This window comes from Siphateles boraxobius, unplaced genomic scaffold, assembly GCF_051911475.1.
Source record: "Siphateles boraxobius isolate OS27281-9 unplaced genomic scaffold, OSU_SipBor_1 204, whole genome shotgun sequence".
Lineage (NCBI taxonomy): Eukaryota > Metazoa > Chordata > Actinopteri > Cypriniformes > Leuciscidae > Siphateles > Siphateles boraxobius.
In genome coordinates, this window is record NW_027508816.1 from 154,558 (window position 1) to 173,758 (window position 19,201).

Below are 19,201 nucleotides of genomic sequence, written 5' to 3' on the forward strand. Positions count from 1 at the left end.
ACGAAGATCTAGTATGTGACGCAGCTCTCCATCCTTTTTTGGAACAATGAGATAACGACTGTAAAGACCCGACGCAATGTCGGGTGAGTACACCTGCTCTATAGCTTCCTTTGCTAACAGGGCCTTTACCTCTTGCTCCATTACCAGAGCCTGCTCGGGATGCACCACTGTGGGCAGCACCCCGTTGTAACGAGGAGGACGAGAACCAAACTGGATTCTGTATCCTTTCTCTACAATCTGCAGGACCCAATGAGAAATATTCGGCAGAAGCTTCCACGCTGCCAGAAAATTTACTAAGGGAACCAGCCTCTCGAGGCTGGTCTCTGGTGTTATCGAGACAGCCAATTCCGGAGCCTGAAACATAATGGCAGGAACTACCTGAACTGGCCGCTCTAAGGCCCCCCTCAGAGGGCGCGAAACCGATGCTGTGCCGCAGCATAGCATCAGCGACTCGCTGGAGACCGCTGCGCCCTGAAGCACCGAGGGTGGCAGGGTTGGCAGAAGGGTCTCGTGAGGACCCCGAAATGGAACGGGCACCGTAAAATGAGGTGTACACCGCTCCACTTCGGTCGGGGCTGTCCTCACAGGCCTGATGCGTGAACATCAGGACCTTTTTTTCTTTTGAGCCGCAGCCTTCTCAGCGTGAAGAACGGTCCTCGGATCCGGCTTCTGCTTTGAAGGCTTTGGCTGCTGTGTTGTGTATGAGAAACTAGACGGCTGGAGCTGCTCACGCCCAGCAGCCCCAGGGGGTTGGACATAGCGAGGGAGAGATTATCTTGTATCTTTCTCTATGATTCCCATCAAATTGAGCCAGAGGTGTCTCTCAGTGACCACAAGGGCTGCCATCCCTGAGAGATAAATCTGTGGCCCGACGGAGTTCTCAAACCCCATCGGGCCAAACTCCCTCACTTCTGTCCAAATACCGCAGCAGGTCAGCCTGATATGCTTGTAGCACTGCTATGGTGTGCAAGCAGGCCCATGCTAGACCCACTGCCATATATGCTTTTCCCACTAGATTAAAAAATAGTTTTCTTTAATGGTTTAGTGAGAGAAGCCGACGCCTTCAGGTACGATACTGAACCGGGAGACAGATAGCTCGCAAGCGTCTGTTCTACCCGGGGTATAGCCATACCCTCTTAACCCCCAAATATCTGAATATACATGAATGTGGGGGCTAAAAGACAAGAGGAGTAAGGCTTTTTCCATGATCTAGACAGCTCGCTGTGCAGATCGGGAAAAATGGAAGGCCCCGTGATGGAGGTGGAAAAATAGAGGGAAGGAAACTCGTTTAATTTATTTTATTTTTAGGACGAGTGCCCCCTTATTTCTGCTGGCCATAAATATTTAATTTATCTACAGCCTTAGTAAACACTTCCACCAGCTTATTATTTTTTATATATATTTTTTATATATATTCACTTTATTTTATATATAATATATAAACTATCATATATATATATATATATAGGCTATATATATTTCTCATACGCTGGGGAAAGAGATGGCAAATTCACTTCCCCCATGATTGTGTCACTTTCAATGCCCAGCACATCTACCTCCTCGGAGGTAGAGCACTGAAGCATTGATTTCTCTCTCTCCCCGGGCGGAAGAGACCGCAGCGCGGGCTTCCGAGACCGGCGAGAGAGCACTGGATCCCTCGTGGAAAGGGAGGAGATAAGATCCGCGGACCCGTCTCCAACCCCGTAAAGAGATCCTATTCGCGATCCACAGGAATGCATTCTCCGCGCTGCCTCGGCAGACGCGGGACCTGTCACCCTGAGAATTGCGAGCCCGGCCACTTTCCTCGAAAAGTGACAGGCGGGAGCGGAGCATGCGAAGCGAAAGCTTCTCACAATGTTGGCAATCAGCCCCCTCGGAGGCTGATACCGCATGCTCTACTCCCAAACACATCACACAAAGCTCGTGTGTGTCCCTACTCGTTAAATAGCGCGAGCAGGGAGAACACAGAGTTGTGCAATTGTTTAGTTTCCATAAATATATATATATCAGACAGACAACAGTAAATATAACAGACAGTTTGACACAGATCGCTTGCTGAGGCAACAGAAGCTAATGCCGGTTTGCACCGGATGTGCTTTTATCATATCCTGGTCATGACGTCACCCGCCCGTGACGCTCATTCTTTCCATTGGACTAGTTGACATAGATGCTTCAGACGCAGTCACGCTGGGGGCGTTCCCATGGCGTCGATGGACGCATCGTTGAGTTCCCTTCGTAAGGGAACTATCACAGTTGGGTTTAGTCAGAATAGACATTTTCAGATTTACAGATTATGAACCTATTTACAGTGTTTTGAATATTATAAATAAATAAGTCTACATATAAGTATCACCTGAGTTGTGGGATATTGCACTAAACAGTGGGAGTATTGCACTTACAGGCATATGCCTTGGGAGGAGTGTTAACTGTTCAGGAGGGAAATGGCCTGTGGGAAGAAACTGTTCCTGTGCCGAGATGTTCTTGTGGCCAGTGATCTGAGTCTCCGTCTTGACGGTAACAGTTCAAACAGGTGGTGTCCAGGGTGAGTGGAGTCTGTGATGATTTTACCTGCTCTCTTCCTCACTCTGGAAGAGTACAGGTCCTGGAGGTTTGGCAGGGGGGCACCAATAATCCTCTCCGCAGTCCGGACTGTCCGTTGTAGTCTCCTGATGTCTGATTTGGTAGCTGAACCAAACCAGACAGTGATGGAAGCGCACAAGACAGACTCAATGACGGCTGAGTAGAACTGAATCAGCAGATCCTGTGGCAGGTTGAACTTCCTCAGCTGGCGAAGGAAGTACAGTCTCTGCTGGGCCTTTTTCACAGTGGAGTCAATGTGATTGTCCCACTTCAGGTCCTGAGAGATGATAGTGCCCAGGAACCTGAATGACTCCACTGCTTCCACAGTGCTGTTCATGATGGTGAGTGGGAGGAGTGCTGAGCTGTTCCTCCTGAAGTCCACGATCATCTCCACTGTTTTGAGCGTGTTCAGCTCAAGGTTGTTATAACTGCACCAGACAGCCAGCTGTTCAACCTCCAGTCTGTAAGCAGACTCGTCACCGTTTCGGATGAGACCGATGACAGTGGTGTCGTCTGCAAATTTCAGGAGCTTGACAGTGGGGTCTTTAGAAGTGCAGTCATTAGTGTACAGGGAGAAGAGCAGTGGGGAGAGAACGCACCCTTGGGGAGCACCAGTGCTGATTGTGAGTGTCTTGGATGTGTGTTTCCCCAGTCTCACTCGCTGCTGCCGGTCCGTCAGGAAGCTGGTGATCCACTGACAGATCGAGGATGGTATGGAGATTTGGGTCAGTTTGGCTGTGAGAAGACCAGGCATGATGGTATTGAAGGCCGAACTGAAGTCCACAAAGAGGATCCTTGCATAAGTCCCAGGTCTGTCGAGATGTTGCAGGATATAATGCAGTCCCATGTTGACTGAGATCTGGAGTGTGTGTGTGTGTGTGTGTGTCTCCAGGCGCAGGTCCTTTATCAGATCTGAAGTGTGTGTGTGTGTGTGTGTGTCCAGGCGCAGGTCCTTTATCAGATCCGAAGTGTGTGTGTGTGTCCAGGCGCAGGTCCTTCATGAGATCTGGAGTGTGTGTGTGTGTTTGTGTCTCCAGGCGCAGGTCCTTCATCAGATCTGGAGTGAGAGTGTGTGTGTGTGTGTGTGTGTGTGTGTGTGTGTGTGTGTGTGTGTGTGTGTGTGTGTGTGTGTGTGTGTGTGTGTGTGTGTTTGTGTGTCCAGGCGCAGGTCCTTCATCAGATCTGGAGTGTGTGTGTGTGTGTGTGTGTGTGTGTGTGTGTGTGTGTGTGTGTGTGTGTGTGTGTGTGTGTGTGTGTGTGTGTGTGTGTGTGTGTGTGTGTGTGTTTGTGTGTCCAGGCGCAGGTCCTTCATCAGATCTGGAGTGTGTGTGTTTGTGTGTGTGTGTGTGTGTCCAGGCGCAGGTCCTTTATCAGATCTGGGGTGTGTGTGTGTGTGTGTGTGTGGTTGTGTGTGTGTGTGTGTGTGTGTGTGTGTGTGTGTGTGTCCTTCATCAGATCTGGAGTGTGTGCGAGTGTGTGTCCAGGCGCAGGTCCTTTATGAGATCTGGAGTGTGTGTGTGTGTGTGTGTGTGTCCAGATCTGGAGTGTGTGCGAGTGTGTGTCCAGGCGCAGGTCCTTCATCAGATCTGGAGTGTGTGTGTGTGTGTGTCCAGGCGCAGATCCTTCATCAGATCATGAGTGTGTGTGTGTGTGTGTGTGTGTCCAGGCGCAGGTCCTTCATCAGATCCTTCATCAGATCTGGAGTGTGTGCGAGTGTGTGTCCAGGCGCAGGTCCTTTATGAGATCTGGAGTGTGTGTGTTTGTGTGTGTGTGTGTCCAGGCGCAGGGCCTTCATCAGATCTGGGGTGTGTGTGTGTGTGTGTGTCCTTCATCAGATCATGAGTGTGTGTGTGTGTGTGTGTGTGTGTGTGTGTGTGTGTGTGTGTGTGTGTGTGTGTGTGTGTGTGTGTGTGTGTGTGTGTGTGTGTGTGTGTGTGTGTGTGTGTGTCCAGGCGCAGGTCCTTCATCAGATCTGGAGGGAGTGTGTGTGTGTGTGTGTGTGTGTGTGTGTGTGTGTGTGTGTGTGTGTGTGTGTGTGTGTGTGTGTGTGTGTGTGTGTGTGTGTGTGTGTGTGTGTGTGTGTGTGTGTGTGTGTGTGTCCTTCATCAGATCTGGAGTGTGTGCGAGTGTGTGTCCAGGCGCAGGTCCTTCATGAGATCTGGAGTGTGTGTGTGTCCAAATCTGTAGTGTGTGTGTTTGTGTGTGTCCTTCATCAGATCTGGAGTGTTTGTGTGCGAGTGTGTGTCCAGGCGCAGGTCCTTTATGAGATCTGGAGTGTGTGTGTTTGTAGATAGTGGGGATAGTGGGGGTAGATAGTTTGACCTATACAGATACAAAAGCTTTATTCTTGTTTTAAAAGCATATCTATAATGTGTTTAATTGTTGTATTTTCATACTTTATTAATGATCAATTTATAATTTTTGGTTACACTTTATTTGGATAGTCCACTTTAGACATTCTACTAACTATAAGTAACTTTGCAGCTACATGTCAACTAACTGTCATTAGAGTATTAGTAGACTGTTGTAGACTGTCAGTAGACCGTTAGGTTAGTGTTAGGTGTTAGGGTTCGGGTAAATAGAATAGGTTGACTTGTAGTTGCTAAGTTACTCATAGTCAGTAGAATATCTGTTGGGGGACCAGCAAAATAAAGTGTTAGCAGATATTAAGCAGACAGTCTACTAATACTCTAATGACAGTTAGTTGACATGTAGCTGCAAAGTTACTTATAGTTAGTAGAATGTCTAAAGTGGACTATCCAAATAAAGTGTTTTAATTTTGTTTCTAATTTTTAAATTAAGTATAACATTATATACAAACCAGTTATTTAGGAGTTGTCAGTGGTTCATAAGATCACTTAGAAAGTGTGAGTAAATGATTAATAAACTATTTCAAATGTGCATTCATACATTATACAGACATATTGTAATAGTTACTTAGTGTGATAATACATGCTTTATTAACATGTATTTCTACTGTAATTCAGGTAGTTATAAAGCATTTGGTAGTGGTCAGTATAAGTATTTTATAAAGTATATTTTATAAAGTTTATAAATGCTTTATAACTACCTGAATTTACTGCATTTACTTACACTTAAGTGAACTTATGAATCACTGACAACTCCCAAATAACTGATTTGTAAATAATGCTATACTTCATTTAGAAATTATAAATTGATCATTAATAAAGTATGAAAATACAATTATTAAACACAATATAGATATGCTTCGAAATAAAGAATAAAGCATTTATACACGAATAAAGCATTTATAGCTGTATTTATAAACTGCTTATTAATGCATATTAATGCTTTACAAATTATGAATTAACTCTTTACTAATGCTTAACTAATGATTAATAGTGTGCAGTTATTATTAAGTGTTACCGAACTTTCAAGTATTTTCAAATACGCCCAAACATACATTATATATATATATATATATATATATATATATATATATATATATATATATATATATATATATATATATATATATGTAATTATATAATGTTCACACAGGCATCAGAGATCACAATATGCATAGATAAACATATAAAACTAAAAAAAGAATGACCAAGCCATCAGTTATCAATAATGTAAAAATTTGAATTGCTTGAGGAAAAACCATTTAAATCTACAACGGGGTAAAAAATACCGACGGCAACAGTTCAAAAGCAGAGGCGAGAAGACGTTCATATCATTCATATTATTATTTTTCTTCTCTCTTCATAGAAAAATGAAGTCGCTCTCTCTTCATGGATACTTTCTATTCTTGGTTAATGCAGTCCCTAACAATTTATTTGCCATTATTATGTGCCATTGCACACACACACACACACATTTCTATATTACTAACAGAGCAGTGTCGCTCTACACTGGCCAAGTGGGGACCTGAACGATGTTTACCTATCGAACAGGGGACTTCCATAGCCTACAATGGAACTGTGTGTGTGTGTGTGTGTGTGTGAACAGTGAAGTCTGTTTTCATTATGTAACTTGTATATATATATATATATATGTATGTATATGTGTGTGTGTGTGTGTGTGTGTGTGTGTGTGTGTGTGTGTGTGTGTGTGTGTGTGTGTGTGTGTGTGTGTGTGTGTGTGTGTGTGTGTGTGTGTGTGTGTGTGTGTGTGTGTGTTTTCATACAGGCATCAGAGATCACAATATGCATAGATAAACATATACAAAATACAATTAAAAAAGAATGAACAAACCATCAGTTATCAAAAATTTAAAAAATTAGAATTTTTTGAGGAAAGACCATTTTAATCTGTTTTTCAACGGGGTAAAAAATACCGGCGGCAACAGTTCAAAAGCAGAGGCTCTTATCATTCATATTATTATTTATCTTATTTAACGCTCTCTCTTCATAGATACTTTCTATACTTGGTTATGCAGTTTGTTTAGGGTTTATGGGATGAATCAAACAGAAATAGCTCTTTAAGGTAACAATTTCAGGTCACTACTTTATACAGTCAATAATGATTATATTAATCAAAATAAACTTTGAGTCCCCAGTTGGATAATAATAAATAATAATAATAATAATAATAGATTTTATTTATAACGCACTTTTCATTCCAAAGAATCTCAAAGTGCTACAAAAGAGCAACAATACAATAGCTACAGAATATTAAGAACAATAAAATCAGCACATAAAAGCCTTTCTAAATAAAAAAGTCTTCAGTTCTGCCTTGAAGGTGTCCAGGCTCTGTACTTCTCTCAGATCACTCGGAAGGTGGTTCCAAAGCCACGGTAAAGAACCAAAATTGTAAAGAACGACACCAGTTCGGCTGCGTTGTACATTTCTTGCCATCATAAACACACGGTAAAAATTTTGGAGGTCAATCTCAAAATGTTATGTTGACTTGCTGCACTGAACATTTTTACTTCATTCAGTTGAAATATATGAAGTAGGGATGTTCATTTAACATTTTGTTTTCTGACTGACAGCCGATGCTTGTTAACCAGTCATCATCAGTTAACTGACATTATTTGAAGGTTAGATTAGAATTAAATGGAATTAGAAAAGATAAGTGTCTGTGACCCATTCATATACCTAAACATGTAGATTTACATGTGCAAATAGCAGCATAAACAACAGAACATGAGGATTCACACACCGTCACATCAAGCACCCGCAGTGCTTCTGTGAACACAGTTATATATACACTTTTATTCTGATTTACTGTGTATATATATATATATTTACACAACATTATTTTCAACTGAAAATTGTAAACTTTTCATGTGTTTTGGCTGCTCATTTACACAAAAATGCCATTTTGGAGGCCTGACAATGCAAACTTTCCAACCCTGTCACACTAAATGTGTCTATATTGCACGCATTGTGTTTATCATGCAATTTATACGTGAAAAGTAGTCTTTACGTGCATATGATACGCATGGGTAGGTTTAGTAGTGGTGTGGGTACATAGTATTATACGTTTGGTTAGGATTAGTGTTGTGGGTGTGTGTGTATTACATGCAATAAAGTGCGTAACATATGCATGTAAAAACTAATTTCCGCATGTAAATTGCACGATAAGCACAATGCGTGCTATAGAGATGCATTTTCATGAGATCAGGCTGGTCATGCACAAGCATATAACATGTTCACATGTGTACTTATGATCACATGTTCACATGTTCATGAGTATTACGTGTTTTTTGTTGAGTATTAAATGTTTTTTGACAAAGCGACCTCAACTACTGGCCCAGCTTGCTGATACAGCCCTTTTAGTGTTTATAGGGTTTGTTTGAAAACAATGTTGTAAATGTATTTAACAATATTTTATATTTTACACGCAGTTTTGACTGATATGTGTAGTGTGTTACTTTAGTTTGAAAATGAGTTATCTTTTTAACTGTTAACTGGTTTGAATCTTATTTATGGAACAGAAAGTTTTTGGTCAAGATCGGTGATTTCTCCTCTTCTGTCGCTCACGTCTCCTGTGGCCTCCCACACGGATCATCTCCATCCCTCCCTTTACTCGTTCTACATGCTACCATTGGGTTCTATTTCAAGAAGACATGGTGTTTCCTTCCATTTTTATGCTGACGACACACACACACACACACACACATACATATATATATATATATATATATACATATCAAGAGAAATGATCCGTCTGCATTAATTTCTCTTTTATTATGCTTAGATGAGATTAAATCTTGGCTTGCTCAAAACTTTTTGTCTTTAAATGAAGTCAAAACTGAGGTGATAGTTTTTGGCCCCACTGATAATTTTAAGACCACCAGCATCGATTCGAGGAGCTTATCTGCATTCAGATCTACGCATGACAAACAAATATCTTCGGTAATTGCATCTAGTTTCTATCAACTCCGTCTTTTGTATCAAATTAAACACTTCCTATCTGACAAAACTCTAGAGATGTCTGTTCATGCTTTTATTACTTCCCGTTTAGACTACTGCAACTCAATGTATTGCGGTATTTCCATATATATATATATATATTTATATATATATATATATATATATATAAAGAGATTAAAAATTTTAACATTACAAAATTTAATGACAGTACATTTCAAATACCTAAAAATGGAAAATTAAGTGATTTTGTTCAAGTCAAAAATATTACTTAACATTAATGAACCAACCTACATATAATAAAACTAAGTTTTTTGGGGGGTTAATCAAGCAGAAATATCTCTTCAAGGTAACAATTGCAGATCACCACACAAGTTAAACTGTACATGGTCTAGACTCTAGATAAATGAAATGCAATCGCAGCAGTAAGACTTATATTTATTTCTTTGGTTTCAATTTTGAACATGTTGCAGTTCTTTTTTAAAAAGGTATATATTTTGATATAATTATAAAATGATATAACATGATTTGATACTGTATATTAGCAGAAATTACACATTTTTCACTTTAGCAACACAGTGGAGACCCTCTTATCTGTAATGAAAGACCAATCTTATGGGTTGTGGTCTCTCAGACATTGGCCAATATCAGTAAACAAAAAAAAAACATTGTTTCCCTTAGGGCTTAAATGAACCAGATTTTGTTTTGTTTACATCCTTACACTTTTAGATAGGTGACGCTTGCAACCCGACCATAATCCATTAGCGGACAAGATTAGAATGTTATATTCTAATTAAATCAGAATGTATGTATTTCTCAATACTTAGCACTTTTTTAAAAGCTCTTCACTCCGTTGTCTTAACCAACTTTCAGCTTCACTGCAGTAAATTTCACATTCAAAACGCATTAAAACTACCAAAACACATCATTCATGTCTGAAAATAAGTCATTCTTTCAGAATACTAGTAAAGGTTTCACCCAACAAACAAAATTAAAAATACAAATCAAAAAACACAAACAACAGGCAGCAATATGCACTATTTTCTGCTGTTCAGAGTTCAATGCAGTTTATCTTATAGGGTTTATGTTTACATTAATGTACAAAATTATTTCCTTTTGTATAGATGATGAAAATGAAAGACTAAGACTAGTGTAGGTGTTTAGTTACATCTTAATTGTTCTGATCGTTTTTTTTTAGATTCAGAATATATTTCAATGTGGTATACGGTATAAAAATATTGCAAATTTCAGTCTTATTCATTTTTGTTTGAGTTGAAATGTTTTTAACTTAAATATAACAGTCTTGGAAATAATATGTAAGCATGTGCAAATTGGCCTGTACAGTAAATCAAGTTCTGCTGGTTTTGTGTTTAAGTGAGAAATGAATTCATGTAAATTGAAAGATCTCAGTTTAGCCGGAGAATGATCTTGTGATCACTGTGTGAAGAGTTTTGAGAAGGTATTAATTAATCTTGAGAAGGTATTAATCTTTCAGTTTAAACAAAAATGTGAACTGTAATGTAAACATTGACCATGTAACATAAAATGCTGTGAATTCGGAACAACAGAAAACAGCAGAAATATTTTATAATGCTCCTGTTATTTGTGTTTTTTGTATTTTATGAGTGACAAAGTGTTTGTTGGATGAAACATTTACTAGTGTTCTGGAAGAATGAGTTGATTTTAGACATGAATGAAGTGTTTTGAGCGTTGTATTGCGTTTTGAATCTGAAATTAACTGCAGTGACGCTTAAGGCTGGTTATGAGTACTGAGTGAAGAGTTTTGAAGAAATTACCAAAGTATTGAGAAATGTGTCTTAGCGACTGGAAAAAGCAATAAAAAACCTCAAACAAACAAACCTGTAATAGCAGCTGTAAATGGATATTCTAACATAGGTAGTTTCATGTGTGTGTAGACTCTTGTGTGTGGATTGAGTTCTGCACATCACCCACACGCAATTTACATCTCAATACAGGAAAGCTTGAAGGTGTGTTTGTGTCATGGAGAAACCGGCCTACAGATCTCACAACTCTAACAATACAGTTACCAATGTCCAAGAATCTGTGGAACTTCTCAAATAAACTAGAATAAACTAGAGAAAACACTGGGATTTACTCTGACAAATTAAATTACAGGTTTTTACAGTCGCTAGGGCACATTTCTCAATATTTAGGTACATTTTCAAAAATCCTCACTCAGTTCTTCATTTCACATTCAAAATGCACTGACACTTCCTTCATTTCTCAAATCAACTCAATCTTCAAGAACACTAGTAAAGGTTTCACCCAACAAACACACTTTGTCACTCATAAAACAAAAAACACAAACAACAGGAGCATTACACAATATTTTCTTTTGCAAATTGCTTTTACAAAACAAGACTGACACTACTCTACTGTGTTTAATTCACTGCAGTTTAATATTAGATTTTAGAATCAGAATATTTATTTCAATATGACATTACTGTGGAAATGTTGCAAATCTCGGTCTAATTATTTTGTTGTTGTTAGGTTTTGAAAATAAGTTTAACAGTTTTAAAAAGAGTATGTAAACGTGCAAATTATCCTGTATAGAACATAAAATTCTGTAAGTGTTTGTGTTTAAGTGAGAAAATAATGTAAATGTAAATGGAACAAAATGCATCCGATGACATTGTTCAAAGCAGTGATCCACAGTTTAGCTCATATAGACGGATGGTGTGATCACTGTGTGAAGAGAGTTTTGAAAAAGTGACTTTTTCAGAAATTTTTCTTAATTTTGTTAATCTGTTAATTTAAGTGAAAAATATTTCATGTATATCCCTATTTATTCCTTTTACACATGTATACTTTTATTGTTTTTCTCCACTCACAAGCGCTGCAGTCATTTTAGTTTAAACCACGCCCTCTCGTCTTTTATCTTGTATCCTGTATTGGGGCGAAAATCTATTTAATTATTTCAAGGACACAGCGGTTATTAGCACTTAAAATCTTTTTAGTCACTTTATTTCATAATTTTCACATTAATCACAGGGGAACAAACAAAGAGCTGAGGCCCCGATCACACAGAGTGGTTTGTCATTTAAAAACGTGCAGTGGAACGGGGGAAGATTATTAAAACCTACAAAGATTATTGTTATAAACACGACCCTCGGCTGATAGGAAATGAAGGAGGTGTTGCTGTAATTTATACTACTATTTCAGTATTACTCTGTGTTGCATAATGCACCGTCACTTCAAAAGAATTATATTTCAATCTAGACCTCTAAGTGTAAGTGCAAAATTCCACTTAAGATTTGTGCTGGCTACTGTATTCAGGCCACCATTGGAATGTACAGACATTCTGAACTCTATTGGAATTAGGTAATATGTGTCAGGACTCACTTAATGTCGTAATCAAACATTAGTAAGTAAGTAAGTAAAGTAAAGTTTATTTCTAAAGCGCTTTTCACAGATAAAATCACAAAGTGCTGTACACGAGAAAGATAAAAACAAAACCTTACATAAACAATATAAAATGTATATACAGTACATATGTAAAATCAAAGTGACACTAGTTAAAACCCATCAACCAAAAGCTTTCTTAAATAAACAAGTCTTCAGATCTTTTTTAAAAGAGTCAACAGAGTCAGCCAGACGCAGAGACAGGGGCAGGGCATTCCACAGTCTGGGGGCAACAGACTGAAAAGACAGGTCCCCTCGGGTCTTATAACGAGTCTTGGGGACCATAAGAAGGTTCTGGCCAGAAGACCGAAGAGTGCGGCTAGAGGAGTGCGGACGCAAAAGGTCCTTGATGTACTGTGGGGCCTGACTGATTAGATCTAATATTCTCACATGGAATCAATGTTGATTTCATCGCTCTGCTGACACCCATGGGACAGGTGCTGGTCTTCCATCTGATATGGATACGGCCCGGATCCAGCTGACTACATGCGTTGTGGTCGTGTCTAGGTGCAGGTCCACCATCTGATCTTGATATGGCCCTGAAAGAAATGGGAAAAGGAAAGGAGGCCTGAGTCCAGAGGGAGCTGTGGCGACCGGAGTCGTCACGACACCCCCTCACCGTCGCCCAAGGACTCAGGCCCAAACGTATCGCCCACCGGAACCTACCATGGGATGGAGAACCGAGTCCAGAGGGAGCTGTGGCGACCGGAGTCGTCAAAACACCCCCACCGTCGCCCAAGGACTCAGACCCAAACGTAACGCCCAACGGAACCTACCATGGGATGGAGAACCGAGTCCAGAGGGAGCTGTGGCGACCGGAGTCGTCACGACACCCCCTCACCGTCGCCCAAGGACTCAGACCCAAACGTATCGCCCACCGGAACCTACCATGGGATGGAGAACCGAGTCCAGAGGGAGCTGTGGCGACCGGAGTCGTCACGACACCCCCTCACCGTCGCCCAAGGACTCAGACCCAAACGTATCGCCCATCGGAATCCTACCATGGGATGGAGAACTGAGTCCAAAGGAAGCTGTGGCGACCGGAGTCGTCACAACACCCCCACCGTCGCCCAAGGACTCAGACCCAAACGCATCGCCCACCAAACCACCCAAGGGTTTAGCCGATACCTCCCTGGGTTTGACGCGACTCCCTGCAGCAAGACTCCTTGGGTCGACGGCTGGGACAGTGGGCGCCCACCGTCTCAATCATCAGCCCAAGAAATCAGACCAGAGGCAGTTTCGTGTTATCCCCAGGGGGGGTGTTGACGAAAACCCATTGGTGGATCAGTGGGCGTTACGCCCGGGTTCCTTCAGCACTCCCTGGGGGGTGTCCAACTCCCAGCAGACGGACTCCTTGAGGCAACGGTCGGGACAGTGGGCGCCACAAAGTCTTAACCGTCGCATCAAGGAATCAGCCGCAGTGAGCTGCAACACCCCTCAGGGGGTTGCCGAAAGGAACCTGGACCCATCGCCACACCGAACCTTCCATGGGACGGAAGACTCAGTCCGCAGGGAGTCGTGTCGTCCAGGGACATCACGACACCCACACGGTTTCGCCAACCTTCCCAAGCGTCGCCCACCGAAACCTACCATAGAATAGTGAGTCCACAGGGAGCCATGGCGTCCAGGGACATCTCGACACCGTCCCAACCGTCGGCCCAAGGACTCAGTCTGCAGGAAGTCATGGCACCGTCCCCAAGGGGTGGAGGAAGTTCTGAAATAGTTCAAGAAAAGACAAAGTCAGTATGCTTAGCATTCTGAATTCAACGCTAACCTAACCCCTGCTTTGCACTGTTGTTTTGAAAATTAAGAAAAAGCACAGGGTGCACTTTCTGCCGTCTTCATGTTTTTTAGGACCTAAGTGTATACTTGCCACAGAGACATGAGAACCATTTTTCAATTTTATTGGCTTCATATAAAAGTACACTAATAGAAAGCTTAAAATTAGTTTCTGTTGTATACACACACACACACACTAAAAAAACAAAACGTTGTGTCTTTGTAAAATAAAGAATAACGGGGCGCGCTTTCTGCCGTCTGTTTCCTTTACGTCAGTGGTTCTCAACCTTTTTTGGCCCAGCGCCCCCTTTCCAAGATCCAGAACCCTGACCGCCCCCCACCACCACCAAAAAAGGGCTAAATGTCTTTATTGAATGTATGCTGATTATCATTCTGTTATAATAATAATAATAAAAACAATAATAATGTGTATGATTGACGTCCTTATTTTCTTCTTAAAATTATAATTATCATTATTATTATTATGAAATCCGTAACTTTAAGTATTTAAATTGTGAAACATTTATGTATTGAGTCAGTATATCCATTTTCAAAACCGTGCTTTTGTCTTATTCTGAATTACTAAAGTACACCTAATAAGTGTACATAAGGGCCGCATCGTTTTCTCCTTTCCACAAGCGCTTGCGCTCCCGTCTGTTGTTGCTAAGAAAGCATGAACTGCGCTCTCCATGACATGATGACGAGGATTCATTGCATTTGATACAAAGGATTGATTGATTTCTAGCCCTTGCATTAGCTTTACTGGTAGATATATTTATGGAGATTAGAAAAAAAAAACCTGCCCTGTACAGCTATGATCAGCTGTCCGGCCGAGCGTTCGATGTTGTTACGGAAAGGCCGAAGCTGATCAGATGGGTTTTGTCATTATGACTTGCTGTGCACTTGCGGCATTCTGAAAAGTTGAGATGTTTTCAACCGAGGCGTCGGCTAACATATGTCTTCAGTTAACTAATTTATAGTTATAAACGCAAATAATAATAATTACCATTATTACCATTATTATTATTACATTTGGGCTATGTAGAAGACGCTTTTATCCAAAAAAAAAAGAAGAACAACAAAGCAATTCTTCAAATGTCTCTCACAATACAAGTTAGTAGTTAGTAGTAAGATTATCACAAATAAACACAAGATGTTTATGCATATCCAAGTGTGTGTGCGGAGTGTGGCGCTTGCTGCATGCAGGCACGATCACGTGCATTTTCCTATCAACAGTGGAAACAACTGAAAATACTAGCTATATAATTTCTGGTCATACAAAAAAAAAAAAAAACATAATTTGCAACTTTTATTTAAACTCACAATAACAAGAAAATGTGCTTTTGTAAATAAAATCAAACTATCAGGCGCACTTTGATGAACTGGAGCGCGTCTCAAATATGAACAAACAAAATATAGCCTACCTATATTGAAATGTCCACTTTTAAACTAAAAAAATCTGATCGAAAGCAAATACCCGTATGAAAGGTGCATTTCTCTCTAAAGGCGCATCCGCTTTACAGCGGAGATGGAGAGGTTTTCAGCCGACAGCGACACTGATTTATAAAACACTAGTTTATTAATAAACAATTAAAATGGGTCAATGTGAAGACACATTTATTATCATATTAACTTATAAAACATCTATAAATCAGTTATGGTTAGAGGCTCTTCTCATTCAGCACTGCGGGAAAAATATAATTACCAGGTTCTAATTTGGCCTTAGAAATTGTTTCCATATTAATTTGTGAATATTTTAAATGTTTAATAAAGGGGCAAAAAGTCATAAACAAAAATATGAAAATACATTATATATATATATATATATATATATATATATATATATATATATATATATATATATATATATGCGTAGCATTGTGTAGCCTACATTTCAAATTCAAATTTTGGTATGCAAATTTGCATTTAAAAAAATAAAACAACCTTTAATTTTTCATTTTTCAATTACAGGTTAAAAAGGAAAAAGGAATGGACACAAAAGTACACGGACCCAATTCTATCAAACTTTTTCTACAAATGCATTATTTGAAATGTTTTAATAATATAAGGTCCTTTTACTTTTACTATCCATTCGTTTTTCCTTTTTAACCCGTAATTGAAAAACGAAAAATTAACGGTTGTTGTATTTTGCTTTTGTTGGTTTTTTGGTTGTTGTATAAAATGCAATTGACATATTTACATATTTTTGTTTGACATTGTGCCCCTTTATTAAACATTTAAAATACTAAATTTAGATTTTACTGTTTTTCTAAGGCCAAATTAGAACCTGGAAATTATATTTTCCCCGCAGTGCTGAATGAGAAGAGCCATGTCTCTGGAACCATACAGAGATCTGATTTATTTACTGGCTAATGATAATAAATGTGTCTGAAAAAATAACGAGTTTGTAATTTTAAATGTATAGTTTATTAGTAAACTAGTGTTTTATAAATTAGTGTTGGCTGCAAGCAAATCTCCATCTCTGCTGTAAAGCGGATGCGCCTTTAGAGAGAAATGCACCTTTCATACGGGTTACATCAGACTGTATTAGCTTTCGATTTGAATTTGTTCGTTTAAAAGTGATTTAAATTTTTTTTTTAAATTAACCAATCACATGAACAATAACCTAAATGGCCAATGAAAAGGCAGCGTCGTTCGCGCACTTAATTAGGCAATATATAGGCTTCAAATTTGAATAGCCAAACAGCCAGTTGATTTCAAATGACGAACAAAGAAGACACCAGAACTGAACCAAAGAAAAAAGACAAAGGCATCCAAAACAGTCAACATTAATTACGGTCATTAGTGTGAGCCCTGAGCTTGGTGACTGGCAGCCAACTTTTTCACATCAGGACACAAGGATGTCAGCTTGAGCCGGAGTGCGCCTGAGGTAACCAAATTGAGACGGCTGCGGTACTTGGTCTGCATGTGCAAAGCTTGACTGAACCCCTGCTTGACAAGGTATGACGTCGGAAAAGCAAGGAGCAGAAGACGAATCCTCTTCCACAAAAGAGGGAAACGCTGACCATGCGTGGCCCACATGACGCGCCAGCCACAGGCACGAAAGGTTGCCTTGGCCTCCTCATCATTTTGGAGGTCGATTAGAGTTTCTTGAATTTCGGCCTCACTCCTGGACACATCCCCTTCAAATGGCTCCATCACCCACTCAGGGACATCCAATTATTCGAGGTCCCTGAAACGGATCTCCATGTCCGCCTTCACTGCCCTCAAGTGATCGGTGTAACGCAGCAGGTGGTTATCGGTCAGCTCATCAACCACCTGAATGTAAGTACAGAAAGGCAGTTAACGTTATTGATTTTATTTTTAGGCTGCCTTTGTAAATTTAAATATAACTAATACTCCTACTACTAATAATAGCTAATAATAGGCTACCTTGGCCAGCTGAGGAAAATTACTGAACTGACGCCTGCTCAAATTTAGTTTGTACAGCTCCAGCCTGGCGAGGAAACTGCAGATGGTGGCTTTTGAATGGACCAGTGTCACGGCATCTCCCTGGAGCTTGAGTGACACTTCATTCATCTTCCCGAAAAAATCTGCCAGGTAAAATATGTCAGCGCGACACGACCACAGCGTGTCCCTTAGACCTGCGTCGGCACCGGCAAGGAACTCCAGGACACTTGTGAACAACTCACACAGCCTAGCCAGACAGTTGCCCTTGGATAGCCAGCGTACCTCGGTGTGGAGCAGCAAGCGCTGAAACGCTTCATCGTTCTCCCCGCACAGCTGCCTGAAGATCCGGTCGTTCAGAGCATGGGCCTTAATTTTGTTTATGGCCCTGGCAGCGATGTTCAGAGACTGGTGGAGAGAAGGACTTAAATTTTTGGCCGCTAAATTGTGACGGTGCAACATGCAGTGCACTGTTAACACCTGCGGCACACGCTCCTTTAACAAAGTTGCGAAGCCACGGTACCTGCCAACCATAGCGGGAGCTCCATCTGTGGCACAGGCGAGGATGTTGGCGATGGGAATACAGTTCTCCAGCAGGTAGTCACTCAGAGCCCTGAAGATCGTCTCCCCTCGTGTGTCAGTGGAGAGATATTTGGCAAACAAAACATCCTCGGCCACATCCCTCTCAGACATATAACGCACATATGCCATCAGCAGAACATTATTATCCATGGTCGTGGTTTCATCTAGCTGGATACTGAATGGATGTTCACGTAGTGTGGCACACAACTGCTGCTCAGTATCCAGAGCCATCTCCTTTATTCTCCCAGCCACACTGTCATTGCTGAGCGGGATGGCCTGCATCACTGGCGATGGGTCTCTCTCCATGACAGTGGAGATGGCCTCTTTAATCGCTGGGATAACCAGCTTCTCCCCCGCTGTAAATGGCAACCCGGACTTCGCTATCATAAGAGAGATGTTATAGGAGGCCACTAACCCACTGTCTGTCTGGTTTACCTTCCTAGCGAACATCTTGGAGATGGACTGTTTCGAAAGCTGCTCCTTGATGTTCTGGAAAAACGCAGCATCCTTGGATGCCTTATCCGGGTGAATTTTAGTAAGGTGCTCCTTAAGACGGGACGGTTTCATTGCCTCGTTAGAAAAAACCTGCTGGCAAAGCAGGCACATAGGGAGCTGGATGTTCGTGGGTGAGGGAATAAATCCATATTTAATATACTCGACACTATACTGTCTGCACTTCTTGTTTTCCGCCATGATGTTTAAATGTGTTTTGATGTCAAAATTGTTTTAGTTTACGTAATTGTGTGCATTTTGATTGGACACATTAATCTTAAACCGCGAAGCTTGTGTACATTTTGATTGGACACATTCTTTCTACCACTCTGCCGGCTGCGGCATTTGTTTTTAAGCGTTGCCATGGAGATAATTTGCCGGTAACTAGCCGGGACAAGTCTGAGTGGGCTACTAGCAACATTTAAATATTAATTAATTAACACAGACATAATTTTATTTTACATTAAAACATGGACGCTATGGAATTATGTCGGACAGAGACGCATTCGGAAGGGCATTTTCAAAAGTGCGAATGACTCATTCATTCTTTTTTTTTTCTTTTGCGCAGGTAATGTTTTGAAAGACGATGTCTT

The 19,201-nt window shown here is 40.7% G+C and overlaps 1 protein-coding gene across 1 annotated transcript; it reads right to left on the minus strand.

The window, feature by feature from the left end:
- Nucleotides 1-17,306: 17,306 nt before the first annotated feature.
- On the minus strand, nt 17,307-18,809 carry LOC143745431 (protein FAM200C-like). The gene is made up of 3 exons (XM_077237529.1): nt 18,493-18,809; nt 17,520-18,369; nt 17,307-17,405 (listed from the first exon to the last, which is right to left on the minus strand). The coding sequence occupies exons 1-3, from the start codon at nt 18,807-18,809 to the stop codon at nt 17,307-17,309; spliced, it is 1,266 nt and encodes a 421-aa protein (XP_077093644.1).
- Nucleotides 18,810-19,201: the final 392 nt, after the last annotated feature.

Bases quoted from the DNA above. Each gene is read 5' to 3' on its own strand.
- LOC143745431 (XM_077237529.1), bottom strand. From the start codon at position 18,809: ATGGCGGAAAACAAGAAGTGCAGACAGTATAGTGTCGAGTATATTAAA. The intron at 18,370-18,492 runs GTCCGGGTTGCC...CAGCAATGACAG, and splicing joins ATCTCTCTTATGATAGCGAA to TGTGGCTGGGAGAATAAAGG. The intron at 17,406-17,519 runs GTAGCCTATTAT...ACTTACATTCAG, and splicing joins ATTTTCCTCAGCTGGCCAAG to GTGGTTGATGAGCTGACCGA.